At 45.9% G+C, this 14962-nt stretch overlaps 1 protein-coding gene across 2 annotated transcripts; it reads right to left on the bottom strand.

Moving 5' to 3' along the window:
• Nucleotides 1-966: 966 nt before the first annotated feature.
• LOC104528572 (purpurin) lies at nt 967-8096 on the bottom strand. 2 transcript variants are annotated; one of them, XM_010172617.1, is made up of 6 exons: nt 8039-8096; nt 7001-7118; nt 5453-5589; nt 3781-3893; nt 2455-2667; nt 967-1201 (listed from the first exon to the last, which is right to left on the bottom strand). In XM_010172617.1, exons 2-6 carry the CDS (start codon nt 7115-7117, stop codon nt 1191-1193), a joined length of 591 nt encoding a protein of 196 aa, XP_010170919.1. In that variant the 5' UTR covers nt 7118; nt 8039-8096; the 3' UTR covers nt 967-1190. The 2 variants fall into 2 exon arrangements, with proteins under 2 accessions (XP_010170919.1, XP_010170918.1); XM_010172616.1 differs by lacking the exon at nt 967-1201 and having other exon boundaries at nt 2441-2667; nt 8039-8095.
• Between the last annotated feature and the right edge of the window lie 6866 nt (nt 8097-14962).

The following is a 14962-nucleotide window of genomic DNA, read 5'->3' on the forward strand; positions in this document are numbered from 1 at the left end:
GAAACATTCAAAGTGAATGTGAATTTACTAATGCAGTGGGAAATTATGTCAAAAATGCTGATTAGGATTACCCTGTTTCTACAAGGAGTTGTCTAGATACTACTGTTTTAGTTCCATCTATGAAATTCTTGGCCATAAAATCTGTCGGTTCTGTATCTTTCAGTTCTATACCTTTCAGATACTGGAGGATGCATTATGAAGGTAAGGGGGAGTAAATTAGTGCCTGTGCCATTAGGAATGCGAGTAACTGCTCATTTAAAGCAATGTCCCAGTGTTTTTGAAAGGAACGTCTGCTTTATCGCATTCATGCATTCTATGCAGACTTTTGAGTATCCCAATGTTCCAGTAATAACCATAAGATATTACCAGGCAGCAAGGATCACACTATCAGCCTCATCTCAGAGTTGTTGTTGAAGAGGTTTTCTTAGCTTCAGAATTTAAATAGAAATGTTGGTGGGAGAGGTATGTTGTGTATGCCAAGGCCCTGCAGGCCCCCTCAAGCTTTCGTTGCTTTGCGCAGCCTCACCTGGCACCTCCACCCGCAAAGCCCTTGCCCATGGTCTACAAACCCTCTTCAGCTCAGCCCAGGACCCTGCCCCCCTGGGAGCCTTGCTGCAGGTAGCTCTGCCTCTGACCCACTCCCCAGCCCTGTTTCTGGCTGGAGCCACATTCCAGGCCTGTGCCCTGCCCAGTGCCTTGCTGCTCACGCTCACTGGCTGGAGTTCCCAGGTGAACCCTGGACCACCGCTGCCACCATGCATTTGTCTGCTGATCAGCTTTGTCAGGGGACCTGTCCCTGTCACCACTCCTGCCCTGCTCCAGCTGCTTTGTGCCGCGGAGGGACAATGCCCCACCTGTGCTGGGGCCACCCTTGGCTGCTCTCTCATCTGCCCCTGCTGAGCAGCTTGGCTGTTTCGGCTTCCTGACAGGACAGCAGGTAACAAAACACAGTTCCAGAAGTGTTTCTTTTTAAAAACATTTATTGACAAATGCCACATTAGGTATTCCTTTGAAAATTGAAATAACAATACTGTATTGCACGCAGTTTACAAAATCCCCAACATTTAATGTGTTTTTCGGGAAAAACACACTAGTACATACTACGATTTTGTTTTTTTATTAGCTGAGTGGCAACTTCAAGACAAAGAGTTCTGGTTTCTGTGCTTAAGCATAGGACCAGAAGTGTACTTTTAGCAGGCCCCTGTAAAGAAAGAAAAGTAAACTTTAGTGCTTGTAAGTGAATTTTCAGAGTGCTTTAACAGCCTCTTAGTCTTACGTGAAGCTGTAGCTACAACCTTTCTAGGGTAATTCTGAAGCATAGTACAACATTAGGATGGGAGGGTGTGCAGAAGTTGCTGTTTGCATTGCTCTGTGCCTGATGGCACTAGCACTTCTGCAGCCTTTGCTAGTCCCAGCTAGCCATGAGTTTTCAGCTTATGTGAGCACCTAGGCACAAGTCCACAAACCACCCACCCTCCCTCCCTCGGCTACAGTAAGCAGTACAGAGGGGCATGGGGCAAGGATGCCCACAGCAGTCCCATAACCTTGGGTGATGCCAGCAGCTGCTCTGCAGTGGAGGACTGGCTCACACAACTGTGTGCCCTTCAGAAGGTTCTAGCTGCTATTTCTTGTCCAGCAGTGCAGAACACATGTTACTGTGGCAATCCCCCACTCCAGGTCCTCGGGCCTGGCTTAACAAAGGGCCAGTCTCCCGGCAAGGCAGTGTGCCTGTCAAGGTTGTAGGTGCTCAGCTGCCAACAAAGAGGAATTTCTGCCTCCAGCATAGCCCTAAAAATTATCTGCCTATCTTATGGACAGCATATGAGTTAGAAGATCAGCTCCCATGGCTCTAGAAAAAAAAGTTTTCTCAAAATGGGCTTTAGATATGCACTGTGCACACGTATGTGGCACAACTGCTGATTCCCACTGCCAGCAGACACAGTCACCACCGCTGCTCAGAGCCCTGTGTCTCAGCTACTCAGACTGCCCAGAACACAAATCATGGTGGAGATAGATAGGAAAAGCGAGGGTGCTCCTTCCTGGAGGCAGCCTCTCCTTTCCTGGAGGACAGTGCACAGAGCTAAGGTAAGATGCTGTTATCCAGGTAGCCAAGACAAGCATTTCCAAGTCCAGAAACACCAGGTTGTGACACCTGTCCCTATCCTATCTATTAGAGTAACAAAGCTGATCTTCCTTTGGTAGTATGCCTGTTTTAGCACATAGGGATTCCTGTAAGGACAAACTTAAGGCTGCAGAATCACCCTGTAACAGGCTCTTCCCCCTTGCATGGACTTTGCAGGTATTTTCTTATCAGATATAACATTAAAAAAAGTTGCTAAAAGAATGCAACTTAGTTTGGCTACAGTTCTATTGCATTTACAGCAAATGCAAACACCTACTCTGCAAGCTGCCAGCACAGCCATTTCAGTGAGTTTGTTAATTAGCTGCAAGTACCTGACTGAAGCACAGGCTGGAACTGGCCAGACATGCAGATTTCTTCCTGCTTCTGACGCACAATGCGCTGAATGGCTGGGGGGAGGCCACGGGGGTTGCGTGAAAAGATCAAGGAGTAGCCATCATCACAGGAGCCGTCCTCCTTGAGGCTGCGGCAGGCATAGGTAATGGCATAGTTATCATAGTCGGTGTCAATCACCCAGTAGTTGTCCCCTGAAACATCAGAACACGCGTGTTTGTCATGGTGGGCAAAACAGTACAGAAGTGACCTAGTAATCCAGCAGGGAGATGCCTCACTTCAGCAGATGGCAGATGTAGCTTTCCAAAGGATCTAAATCACCTCCCACATCCAGCCTGTCTCCACAGCATGAAGTGAAGAACTAGGACAAGCGCAGGGCATCTTGAGACCATGTTGTTCCCTGTGATGCTCAGTGCATTTTCACCTTTGGTTTCTCAGGCTAGAAGTTTTAGGAGGACTAGGATTTTCCACGTTTACAATGACAAAAAACTGCTTTATGTTTCTTGCTCAAGCATGGGGCAGCAGGGCATACAGATTAAATTTTGGCCATACAGATTACATTTCCTGTACAAGAAGGCTTAGCAAAACATGACTTCTGTTTTCCAGCCTTGCTCAACTAAGTGCATCGTGGCGTGGCTCACCTGCTAGTACTAAGTGAATGTACTTCTTTCTTATGCGTTAGCAGGCCAAGTTGTGCCCAGCTTCCACCACCAAAGGTGAAAATGCGCTGAGTCCCACAGCTATGGGAGACTTGGTTACAATGTATGGGGTGTGCAGGGTGCATAACTGAGGTTCAGCACAAGCAGTTTCTGCAAGGGGGACTTCAGTTAACAGCTCCATTTTACTAAGTCCAGCTGTGTCTGTCTGAGGAGAGCTGCACCTTGCTGCTGGAGTGCAGATGCAGGTCTACACATTGCCTCCCGTTAGCTATGAGAAGTACAAGGATGACTGACCCTCAGCACCTTTATAATGACCACCATGGAGCCCAGGAAGTGTTGCTTCCCTAGGCTCAGCACCCCACTTGGCTGTACAAAACCTCTGTGTGTGGCCCATCGCCTCTAAGCTTCATCCTTCCTGTTAAAATATATGGTGTACAGGTGGGGTCTCTGGGGAGTCTCTGGATCTTGCCACATCTGTGGAGAGAAAAAGCCCTGCTTGGATAAAGTGTCTCCCAAAAAAAATGATGCTTTGTCCCCACTTGGAGCAATCCGAGATCAACTGTTTTGCCTGCTTGTATACTGAAGCACACAAATCTGGGCAGCTGTAAGCTATCGACCAACACCGTGGGGCTGGAGAATTTCACTCACCACCGCTGGAGAGGTAGCTGGCCAGGCCCTGGTAGGTCATGTACATTTTTGCTGGAGTGGTTGGGTCAGGTACTGTATACTGAGCAGCCATGTCAGCACAGATCACCCAGAACCTGCAATGAGATCCATGAAACTGAAGGTAAAATCCCATGGCATGTGAGCTTCAAATGGGCATCCCTCACTCGGGAGTCAGGCAAGAATCAGGCTACAGTTCAGCACAACTGCATCAGGCATAGGCATGGCCTTTCTTAATGAAAAGTCACTGTGACACAGATTCAGTGACACAAATCTGTGAGACCCACTCCCAGTCACTGACAGTGCATTGCTACTGTCTGGACTGCTCCTCTGCTGTGCAACTATGCTGTGGTTGGGGCAGTGCTCTGGCCCTCCATCAGAGCAGCAGGCTTTTTACCACCCTTCTTTGTACAAGCAGACGGCCACCAAGCAAAATGAGGGATGTAATTTCTTAGCTTCCTGCTAGTAGTTTGCAAAGTGAGCTGACCTGCATTTGGGCTTATAGGGGCTCACTTGCTGCGTCCCCAAGTGGAGGCAGGGAGTTGGCTTTCTTTTCTTTCACCTTCCTAGCTCTGTTGGCACCAGAAAGTCTGTTACAAGCAGTGAATTAATTAGAGCCACTCTGCTCTCCAAACTGATTAAAGGCCTTCACACAGCCTGTGGGAACCCTGTAGGTGACTGAACAGCATATTTTCATCGCCCATTTCTTCTAATGCCCTTCTCTGCTTGACGTCTGTTTGCTATGAATGCCACCATTACCTAGATTTGTGAAACAGTGGAAGGGTCTTTGTTCTTTTCCTTGCATGGGCTGCAATTCCCCTGAATTCTGCCATTGCAGAAATAAATTCCTGGCAGCCTTGAGACCCTGCTTGATTTCTGAAGGGTCCTTTTAGGAATCTTCCCACCCATACTGCGTGGCACTCCTGCAAAGCTTTATTTGCCTCAACCCAAAATATCTGGGAATGTTGTGCTGTTAAGACTTACAAGGTTCATAGCCACCTGCTCTACTCTATTATTCATGCAGTTAGACAGCTTTTGGTAGTTAATGCACATCAGAACTAGTTCTAGCCTACTGGAAGCCCCGGATTTTCTTTTCTACACCCTGAAAGCTATTTAATCCCTTTACATGCTGCAATTCCTTATAGTAACTATGATCAACAGGCAAAACTCTAAGCTTCCTTCCATCTGTCTCTTCAGGCTTTGCAGTGGCATCCAAGAGTTAACCATGTGTTTTCCTCAGAAGTCTATCCAACACTGTGTTGAAAGATCTGTGAAAGTAATGCTCACTTATCCTCTTCTCCTTCCCTGGACCTCTCAGTGAAATGAGAGCTGTCCTGACCTTGCAACCCCACCGGCTTTGCTAGCTCCTCTCTCTTGGTTGCAATTGATTTACCTTACTGATCCATCATTCAAGACTTGACTTTGTAATTGACTTTATGCAGTGTTTTTGTGAGGGACCCTGACCAGAGCCTGGCTGAGAAGTAACCCACAACTCAGAAGTGTCTAACCTCTGGCTCCTAATATATTAACTTGATTGAGCTTCCCTTTTGATGAAGAAAACCCAGTCGTGTTGTGTGCTCAGGATAGGTCACCATCCATGTCCCTCTCCTCTAGCACCTCATGGCAGCAGCTAGAGCTGAAAGTCAAGAGAGCTCACCCAAAAAGCTTCACTCGGCCTTTGGAAGATGCTGTCATTGTTCCATCTTCCTCCACGGTGTATTCAGCAGAGATGTTGTCCTGAAGAAAAAGGCCTTCTGGATCCTTCTTGGCCAGGGCATACCATTTCCCTGCATACTAACATGAAAGACTATTAATATCTGGATTAATCACTATGGCAAGATTAGCACAAAGCATTTTTGTAAACATAATGCCCTTCTAACTACCCATTGCCTGGCCTATGGAGAAAGTCTGTGTTTGGTGGGTAGGTAGCACACAGGTCCTGATACACCATCTGATGAGCCCATGCCTCTGTGCCAGGAGTAGGTCTAGCAGCTCTGCACTTCTGTGTGCATGTACTCATTGTCATGTGAGACATTGCTGTCACAGTGACCCCACACTGAAAGCTTCTCCCATCCCAAGGTGCCTGCTGGGAGTCAGGCCAGTTCTTCCCTGTTCCTATTCAGGCCTCTGCTTTTCTGGTACCATTGCCATCAGTGACACCAAATTGCAGCCACAAAGACTTTAGCAAGCTGCCAGTAGCCACAGTTAATCTCTGGCAGTGAAAAGGGTCTACCCAGCAGAGCAGAAAGTGATGACTCTGTCCACTATGAAGAGGTAAGGATGTGCTGGGGAGAGTAGCAGCAGGGGGAAATGAAATGAGATTAAGGGGAAGAAAATTTCTAGGAAAAAATGTACAAGCAGTATCTAGTAAAATGAAAACAAGATCTAAACAGGTGTCTGACAGACAGGAAGGCACTCAAAAGTTATCAGTAGAAATACTGAGGAAAATAGAACTTAGTTGTGTTAAATTTGATTCTTCACAGAAGCTAATGAAATTTGTTTGGCAAGTTACATGCTTAAGCCTGAAACAGTCTGTAATTCTCAAATACAGGAGCCTGAGTAAAACTTTTACTTTTTAAGACTGGGATGTGCCTAAAGCTCTTCCCAGACATGAGTTTGTTCCCAGCAAAGCCAGTCGTGTGTAGAGGAAGTGCTGACCTCACCCCAGCTGTGACTGGCAGTGATGTTGGCTGAGGGACAGTCAAAATAGGTACTGGCATGCCTGTCTGGACCTTTCCAACACCAAGGTAGCACTGATTTCCTCCTCAGAGGCAGGCAGGTTAAATGCTGTGTTTCAACAAGAGTCACTCTGTGTTCAGGATACCCAACTAGATAAATGTTCAGTTTGCTGTGACTCCCAAGAGTGGCTGGTGGTAGATGCAAGTCCCCCAGGGCATATGTTTGGGCTTTCTCTCTGATGGGGATCTAAATTGTTGCATTCACAGGACTGCTCAAAGCTGAGATCTGTACTGAGCTTTGAGCTAACAGAATAACGTCCTTGACTTTCAAGGCTGGTTTTACCATAATGCTCAGAAGGTTAAACAGTAGTGAGAAAAGCAAACCACAGGAACAGTGTGAGAGACAGCATACAAAACAAGTTAACTTCTTGGTGAGGAACTCCTTTAGATTAACACAACCCATAACCTGGAAAAACAGTTTATATATGACGCTTCTTCACAGATACTGTTGAAGTAACCATAATTACCCTTTTTGGATCAAAATTGTCTTTCACAGAGAAAGACTCCACTGCACAGGTCTGAGCTAGGCTATATTCAACAGTGGAGAAGATGGAGGCCAGGAAAACATATTGTGCGTATTTCATTCTGCAAGACAAAAGCAAATGTGGAGTTTTATTTCATGAAATAGAAGTGAGTAGCTGGTGCTGTGCCTACAGATACATTCTCCTCAATTTAAAACTAGTTTCTTTCCATGCTGAGAAGACTACCAACTCCTCCACTGAGAAAACACTGGTCATTGTGGTGCCTAAATCCAGCCATAACTGAGCATCAATGGCAATTACTTTGCGAGGGTATATTGCTTGCCTGTAGTAGTATTGCGGTTCATGATATTTTTGTGTTATAAATCAAGCCAGACTCTGGATAAAGTTGGTAAGAATTCATTAAAAATTGATTTTTTTAAAATTTTTTTCTTTCACAAGAAGAGTAATGTTCTGATGAGCTCTTGTAATGAACTGTAGGTTGTAAAGATGTTGTTTCTAATTATTTCATGGGTAGTGTCCACTTTGCTTTCAAGCCAGCAAAGCAGTGTTCTTTATGACCAGTTCTCATCACTGAAACAGGCTCTTCCTATCTGTCTGGTCTAATGGCAAAAGACACCTTGGTATGGTCTGCCTTCAGACCATTCCCTCTACAAACATGACAGATAATATCCATTTCCTAGAGGCTTTATCTGCCACTGCAGCACAGCCACAAGGTGGCCATGGCTGTATTTGTCTTTTTGGGTGTCCCAGCTCATCTGTATCTCAGCATATTTATTGCTCACACTTTGGGAAGAGAGCAGCTGCATGTACATTCTTGCAGAGTATTCAACATTGAATACTTGTTCTGATGCCAAGAAAAAACACCGTTACCTGAAACTTGCCTGCAGCATCCAAGCTGAACTACCAACCTAGGATTTCCAAACACCCAAGCAGCTACTCTCTTCCCAGCTGCTGCCATGCAAGCTGCACTTCCCTGCTGCAAGAGATGCTGATCTGGCCCGCCTCTGCTGGAGAGACACCTACCTGTTGGGGTAGAGATGTTGGAGATCCCTGAGACTACTCTGCTTCAGTCTTTGGGCTGCAGTCAGCAGGAGAGTTTTGTGTCAATTGCCCTCCAGCTGCCTTTAAATAATGAATCTGCAAAGTCACTAATTGGTTATTTTTGCTCGTGTGGCTGAATAAAACACTTAATCTTGGATAATCCATTATGTAAAACCAACTGTAATCCTCACACTGGTGGGTCTGACTATTACACTAATACAAACACAGCTTTTACATAATGGAAAAAGCTGCCCAGAAAGCTAATAAGTCTGCTGATGTGGTTGTACCACACCTTTGTCTCATTGAAGTCTTTCTGCTTCTAACACGTGTTAGGAAAATAAGCACAGAGCATTAACTAGAGAAACTCATGGACTATACATACTCATCTGCATAGGCACATGTTCATATTTGACAGCTTGTGTTGGGTAGATATATAATTAGGTCTTCCAATATCTGAATCATGAAATTAAGGTGATTCTTGCAAAAGCAGAAGGATGTTATGTGTTACCTACTGGGGATAAAAATAAAGTTGCCTTCGTGTTCGCATAAAAATCTTGGAGTCCCCAGTTCTCCTGTGCACTGAAATATCTTTATGCACATTCTTCCCAGCTCGTCTTGTCAACATTTCCAGTTACATAAATGCTATAGCTCTCTCCTTCCTGAGATGTTCTTCCTAGAAGCCTTCCATGGAGATGCAATAAAGCACAAAAAGATGAGAAGGCAGAAATGGCTAGAAAAACATTTTTGGTAGCAATCTGTGTTTGCCATTTTTACAATTTTCCAAAGTGCCCAAAGCTACAAAGGCTGCCCACATAGTCTTTCTACCCAGGCTCATCTGAGAGATTGAAGACTTCAGACATTCATCTAGGAGTTGCCAGCACTGGCAGTTACTTCTCCCACTGGGCTGTGGGGTGCTGGGGATCCTTAGACATACCCATTTGGGATGACTCTATAGTTCCTACAAAGTATGCCCAGGGCATCCTGAACCTCCTGGTACTGATCCAACAATCTGGACATTCAGACTAAGGCTAAAGCCTTCTGAGTATGTTGGGCTTGCTGCAGAGATCACTTACAGCCCCTTGCCCAGGAATTCCTGAACAGAAACAGGCAGCCTCACCCTGCAGCTGGTGTGAACTGTGTTGCTTTCCAGGCAGCTTATTTAGGGTTGCCCATTGTGTGGGAAAGACAGTCCTTGCTTGCTGCCACAGGAAACTTTGCTTTGGCCTCTGTGCATCTGCCACTTACATTTTAGAGGGAAGCAATGGTACTTGGCATGCGCCTGTCTGTTGAAGGGACTGAGCATACCCTGCTCATGCCATCTGAGTGGCTTCAACAGCAGCCTGGGCAAGTTCACAGGGAAGTGACCCACTGGTAACTGGGACAGGAAGGTGAGAGCACCCATCCCAGGCCAGGGGTGACCAGGAGCAAGTGCCACAGCATGGCCCCTGCCACTTGATGGAGGGGCTGGGTGCAACCTCCATGTTCTCCCCAGCCATGGTGGGTCCACACCATCACACCCCATGCTCTCGGCTCTTTATAAATGGCGTGCTTTGAGGCCGGTCAGTGTTATGCACACTGACCCCTTCTTCTCTCTGGGTATTTTGGCTGGGTTTGTCCAGGGCCACCAAGCCCTGGGGGTGTGGGGAGATGGCACACACCCAGCCATTGCAATGAGGTACCAGCAGCTTCGTGTCCTAGGTGATGTGGATCTACCTCGTCATGCCTGGACCACTTGGCCTGATTTTCTAGAAAGATGCCAAACAGCTCTTTGCTGAACTAATCTTTGAGCTACAGCTTTCTGCTCACCACACCTACTGTGCTCCATGGGTGACCAGCATCCCTGAAAGCACAGGGCTGGTGGCCTCCAGCACTGGGTGTGGAGGTAACCAGCTCTGCTAATTCAGGCACAGCTTGTTACCTACGGCCTTGTGCACACGCTGTGCTGCCTTCCTTCAGTTGTCTTGGCACATGCTCCTTGCACTTGTGTCCTCTTCACTAGCAGCATTTACTTCATTTAAAAGTGAAAGGAAAATCAAGAGAAAGACCATTCAATTTCTTTAAAATGCCTGGCCACTTACAGAATGACATAAAAAGAAACTTCTTAAACTGCTTTTAGAGGGCTAGATGCCCACTAGATTTTCAAAGGATTTTTCCCCTGACACTGAATCTGAGTGTAGAAGTGTGCGGGGATTTGAGAGAGAACAAACTGTAGTGTTTTCTGTAAATTAGAAGGGCTTCAAAACACTTATCACTTCAGCTGTTTCCAACAAAACAGATTAGTTTATGTCCGTGTGAGACATAGGTGACACTTGAAGCCATGCTTAGGTCACCACTTAATACCCTGGGGATTAGAAACATGTTAATAATAGCTAATCACAGCACAAGATTTTGGTTGGTGACCATAACATCTGTCACTGCATTATTTGCTGTCTGGAGCCATAAGAAAAGAAAAGAAAACCAAACTAACCTTCATTTTTACAATATTATGGTAGTTTGTACTGGGCGTATTAAAAAAAGGGAGCCGTCAAAGCACTGAAGCATATTCCTGGGCCAGTTAAATTTGATGTAACATGAAATGGATCATATAAAAATAAAGATGCACTGCAGGGTCTGGTTGTCAAAGAAGATATATAAGGGCCTTTTCCAGACCTGCTCATCAAAACTGGCTGTTTTTTAGTAGAAGAGGTGGCCTGACCAAACAAAACATTTATTCAGCCTACTGGACTCAGCGCAAGAGTAACTGGTAGTTTTAATGGCTTGCAGTAAAACAGATATGCAGATGAGATGATTAATCTTATCTTCTGCCCTATCCTATGAAATACTGCAGCAGCACTTTTGGATTTCCTACCCCTAGCAGCCCCCCTCCTTCTGCCTTATTATTGGAATAAGCATTGGGTAAACTGCTCTGGGAATTACTGCAATTGCACTGCCGGCTCAGATTTAGCAGCATGTGCTAGCTCAGCAGCCGATGGCACAGTATGAGATCTCTAAATAGCCTCCTGCATCAGGCATTAAGTTCCCTGCTGTCCAGCAGGCAACCAAGTTGTGGGCCTGTTTACCAGGGTGCTGGAGAACAACTACCTGTAGATGCATTCTGAGTCGCCCTTGACAGCTATTGTAATGGTTATTGCACTGTAAATCGGGAGGATTTCCTGCTCTAGCTTTAGATCTAATTCAGGCTGCTGAGGATGCAGGGCTTCCTTCTGAGGTGTCACACACATGTGCCTGCGTTCCTGGAGGACCCACATCCCAGTCCTGGGTCTGCCAAGGGCTGAGGGGACAGCAATAGTCTGCTCTACTGCCTCACCAGGGCATGAGGCAGGAGAAATGAGGCTTTCCCATAGTGGCACACCACATGAAGGCCGTTGGCTAAGAGGTTCTCAGTTTCTGTGACTTCTGCTCAGAAATGCTGATCTTTCCCAACGAAGAGAGTGATGCAATATAGATGAAAAGGAAATAATTTGAAGTTTGTTCCTCTGTGGTTCAAGGATAAGGTTCTTGGGTGTGTTACATCATTAGATAAAAAGGCATCATAAATCAGTACCTTATGACTTTCAAGGTGCCATTCAAATACCTCACAGCTTTAAATGACATAAACTGAAAGGCACTTTTCCATTCTGAAGTATGATAGGGTCATTCTTGCTAAACATATTGCCTGACAATTCATAGAGCAGGGGCTCCCGTGCTCTGGTGCACGCAACACATCTCAGACACAGGCAGACACACATATCCCCCCCAGTTCACATGTGAAAACAGAAGGCTGCTCAAAGCACAGAGGAGCCGAGGAGCCTCAGCTCCTGTGCTATGTTGGGTAGCCACCCTGTGGGGAACGGTCTTCTCAGGGCCATTGTCAAGGGCTTGGCAGCAAAACTAAGTTACAGCCTTTCTCCCAAAGCCTTCAGCATCTTGCTGCCTTGGCAGCACAGGGTGAATGCGAAGCTGGCTAAAATCTCTCCTGAAGTGGGATTTTAACACACAGGAATCTGCCAGTCAGCTTTTGTGCCATCTCCTGGTTTCTGCACAACTGTACAGACAATGGTTGCAGCTTCATCAGTGAGCTGCTGGATTTCACTTTCCAAGCCATGAGTTTCCCTAATGGCCTGTTGCTACTCTGTACCAAAAAACCATTCAGGCCTGAGGCAACCTGATGAAAAAGAGACCTTCTTTGACCATCAGGTAAAGAGGTGGACATTTTGGTGGTTGTTTTCTGGTATCTACTACTAGGCATACTGTTGACATATCTATTTACATATCTAGTATTTTCTACTACTGAACCAGTCCATTCGCAGACATTGGCAGGTTCATTCATTTTAGTTGCAACATTTGTTTGAAGATATAATATTTGTCTTTTCATGACAACCTGCTAGCTCCTGGAGGGCAGAGATCAGCCCTTTCGGCACAGGAAGCCTGGAAAGGCTGCCTGTTCAAAGTGGGCAAGGAGGGTGGCACCTGCAAACATGAGGGGAGTTCAGCTGTCTGGGGCTAAGGTCTTTGCACTTGAAGACAGCTGTAGCGTATCTCCATGGTCTGATCCTATTCTTTGCCCAGGAGAAGGCAGGAGGAAGGAGCTTCTTCCCTTGAGGCAGCCAGTATCCCCTGTCACATTTTGCAGTGAGGTAACAGACGGCAGCTTATTTAATCCCTGGTGTTATGTCCAGGATGTCTTCCAAAAACAAGAGGCATAGAGGGTACGTGAATATCCCTGAAGGTGTAAATCATGCATGTAGTATTCTAAGTCTGGTTTCTTTCCTGTGCATGCAACAGAAGCAACTTAACACCAAAAATGCAGAAATAAATCTATAGGCTCTAACTTGTTGCAAAGCACAATGTAATGGCAGAACATGTGTCCTCCATTAGATACTGCAGACTGTAGGCACTGCCTCCAGATTATTGCTCCAGATTGCTCCAGTGGGATATTTATAGCTCCTTACATGGTCTGCATCTCAAGGTATTTTACAAAAGTGATGCTGCTGGCACAGAGCTTGAGCAATTCTGAGTAAGCCAGGATGTCCATGCTTGCTAGCCCTGATGATGGATTTAAAAGCTAAAACCAGAACCACAAATTACCAAAGCCATGGGAATCTGTATGTGAATGCAGCCAAATGCTATTAGACAGGCCTTTGGCCTTAAGCACTAGAGGACAGAGTTTCCACCTGCAACAGAAGGCAAAAAAGTACTAAGGAGGAAAAGTTTAAGTCAGAGCACCTCTCTGCACTCCAAAGAGATGGCAGTTGTGAATGTGAGGCTGATTAGTGAGTCACAGAGCTAGAGAATAAGCCAAAGGCTTTCACTGCAACTGCGTTTCAGCTGTGAAGAAAAGGATGGACTATATTATATTGCTTTGGAAAAGGGAAAAAAACTGTGAGGCTTTTTCCTAAGCTATCAAAGATTTTTTTTTTTTTTTTTCCATTGGGGGTTTTGATTATTGATTTGTTTTTGCTTTAAACAGATAATTTTCTTTGAAGTTGCAAGACCTGAGGTAGCGTAAATCTTCCATGGATAGGAAACTTCACTGTTTTCACCATGACATGCGTCTCAGCTGAGGGCACTTACATAGCAAAGCAGTTTATTTTACAGAGGGGCCCAAAGGGTCCAGACAACTCTCAGGGTCCCAAAGGGTTACCAGCTCTGTAAACTTGCAACTGGAATACACTTGACCCAAAGACCAAGCTTACATCCACTTCAGACTGAGCAACAAAGTGGAAAAACTGAAAATTGCAGTATTGCCTCAAAGTGATCGTTACTAAAGCCCATTAAAAATAGGATCACTGCAGCAACCGCTGCTGCAGGAAATGAACATTAAGCATCCCTCAGCCCACATGGAGAGAAGGAGGAGGAGGCAGGCTGCAGTGTGCCCAAGCACTGTCAAAACCTCTGCAGGACTTACTGCAGTTCTGTGCCTGCAGTCCCACCGCGGGGAGCTACAGCCACTCCTGTTAGGACCAGTAAAACACTTGTATGATCAACCTTGTTGCTGGTCTCTGGAATATGAATACTTGCTTCCTCTTTGCTGCAGCCTTGTACATACAAATGTTGCACCCCTCTGTACACTGGTTCTACTGTGTGCACTGAGAGTACACAGTCTCTCCTAGCTTCTTCTCATGATTTCTTGGCTTGACCTCTTCTTACCCATGGTGGCTATGCCCAGTGCCACACTTCTGGTTCTTCAGTTGTTCACAGTAGTCTGCCCTTTGGCTTAAAGCCACTTTCTGTGACTACATCCCCGTGGCCAGCACTGTCATCTCACCCTGACAAGGTCTGTCCCTGAGCCACCTCCATCTTCGTTGTGTTAGTGTGCCGTCAGCCTCTATCTAAACTCACCTGAACACGTTTCTCTGAGCATCTTCCCAGCCTGGTTTAGTTGTCCTGGAGCAATTGTGTTGAGAATCACTTCGCATCACCTGTTCCTATCTAAGTAGCCAAAAGCAAATGCTGAAATACTCCCTGTGAGATCGTTTCAGCCTTGATTTCCCCCTACCCAACAGCCACCCTGGCTTATGGAAATGCTTCTGTCCCCTGGATCTTCATGACGAGATGCCCAAGGATTTTCCTCAATAACCAATTGCAGAAGCATGGGTAGGCATTTTCTATTGGCTTTTGCCCTGTGGCCCTCCTGGCTCTTCACCACTCTTTTTAATCACTGTACTCTCCCTGTTCTCTATATTCCTTCCCAGGTTTCAACCATTGGCTGTTTACATAGCTTCTTGTGGTCTCAATAGCCCTTTTCTTCTTCCTCATTACTTTATCATCTCTTCTGCTCTTTCTTTACTCTTGAGATTAGAGTCAGTTTCTCTGCTCCACTTCTTTCCTGCTAAACAATCCTATTCTCTGCCCTTTTTTTCCTCCCATTGTGGTCACAAATCAATTCCCTTATCTGGGATGCTGCCCTCTTGTTCTGCAGGCATC

This window comes from Antrostomus carolinensis, unplaced genomic scaffold (assembly GCF_000700745.2).
Source record: "Antrostomus carolinensis isolate BGI_N321 unplaced genomic scaffold, ASM70074v2 scaffold13417, whole genome shotgun sequence".
In the NCBI taxonomy this organism is placed as follows: domain Eukaryota; kingdom Metazoa; phylum Chordata; class Aves; order Caprimulgiformes; family Caprimulgidae; genus Antrostomus; species Antrostomus carolinensis.

Bases quoted from the DNA above. Each gene is read 5' to 3' on its own strand.
- LOC104528572 (XM_010172616.1), bottom strand. From the start codon at position 7,117: ATGAAATACGCACAATATGTTTTCCTGGCCTCCATCTTCTCCACTGTT. The intron at 3,894-5,452 runs GTGAGCTCTCTT...ATCTCATTGCAG, and splicing joins GGCCGAGTGAAGCTTTTTGG to GTTCTGGGTGATCTGTGCTG. The intron at 2,668-3,780 runs GTGAGTGAAATT...CTGATGTTTCAG, and splicing joins CAGCTACCTCTCCAGCGGTG to GGGACAACTACTGGGTGATT.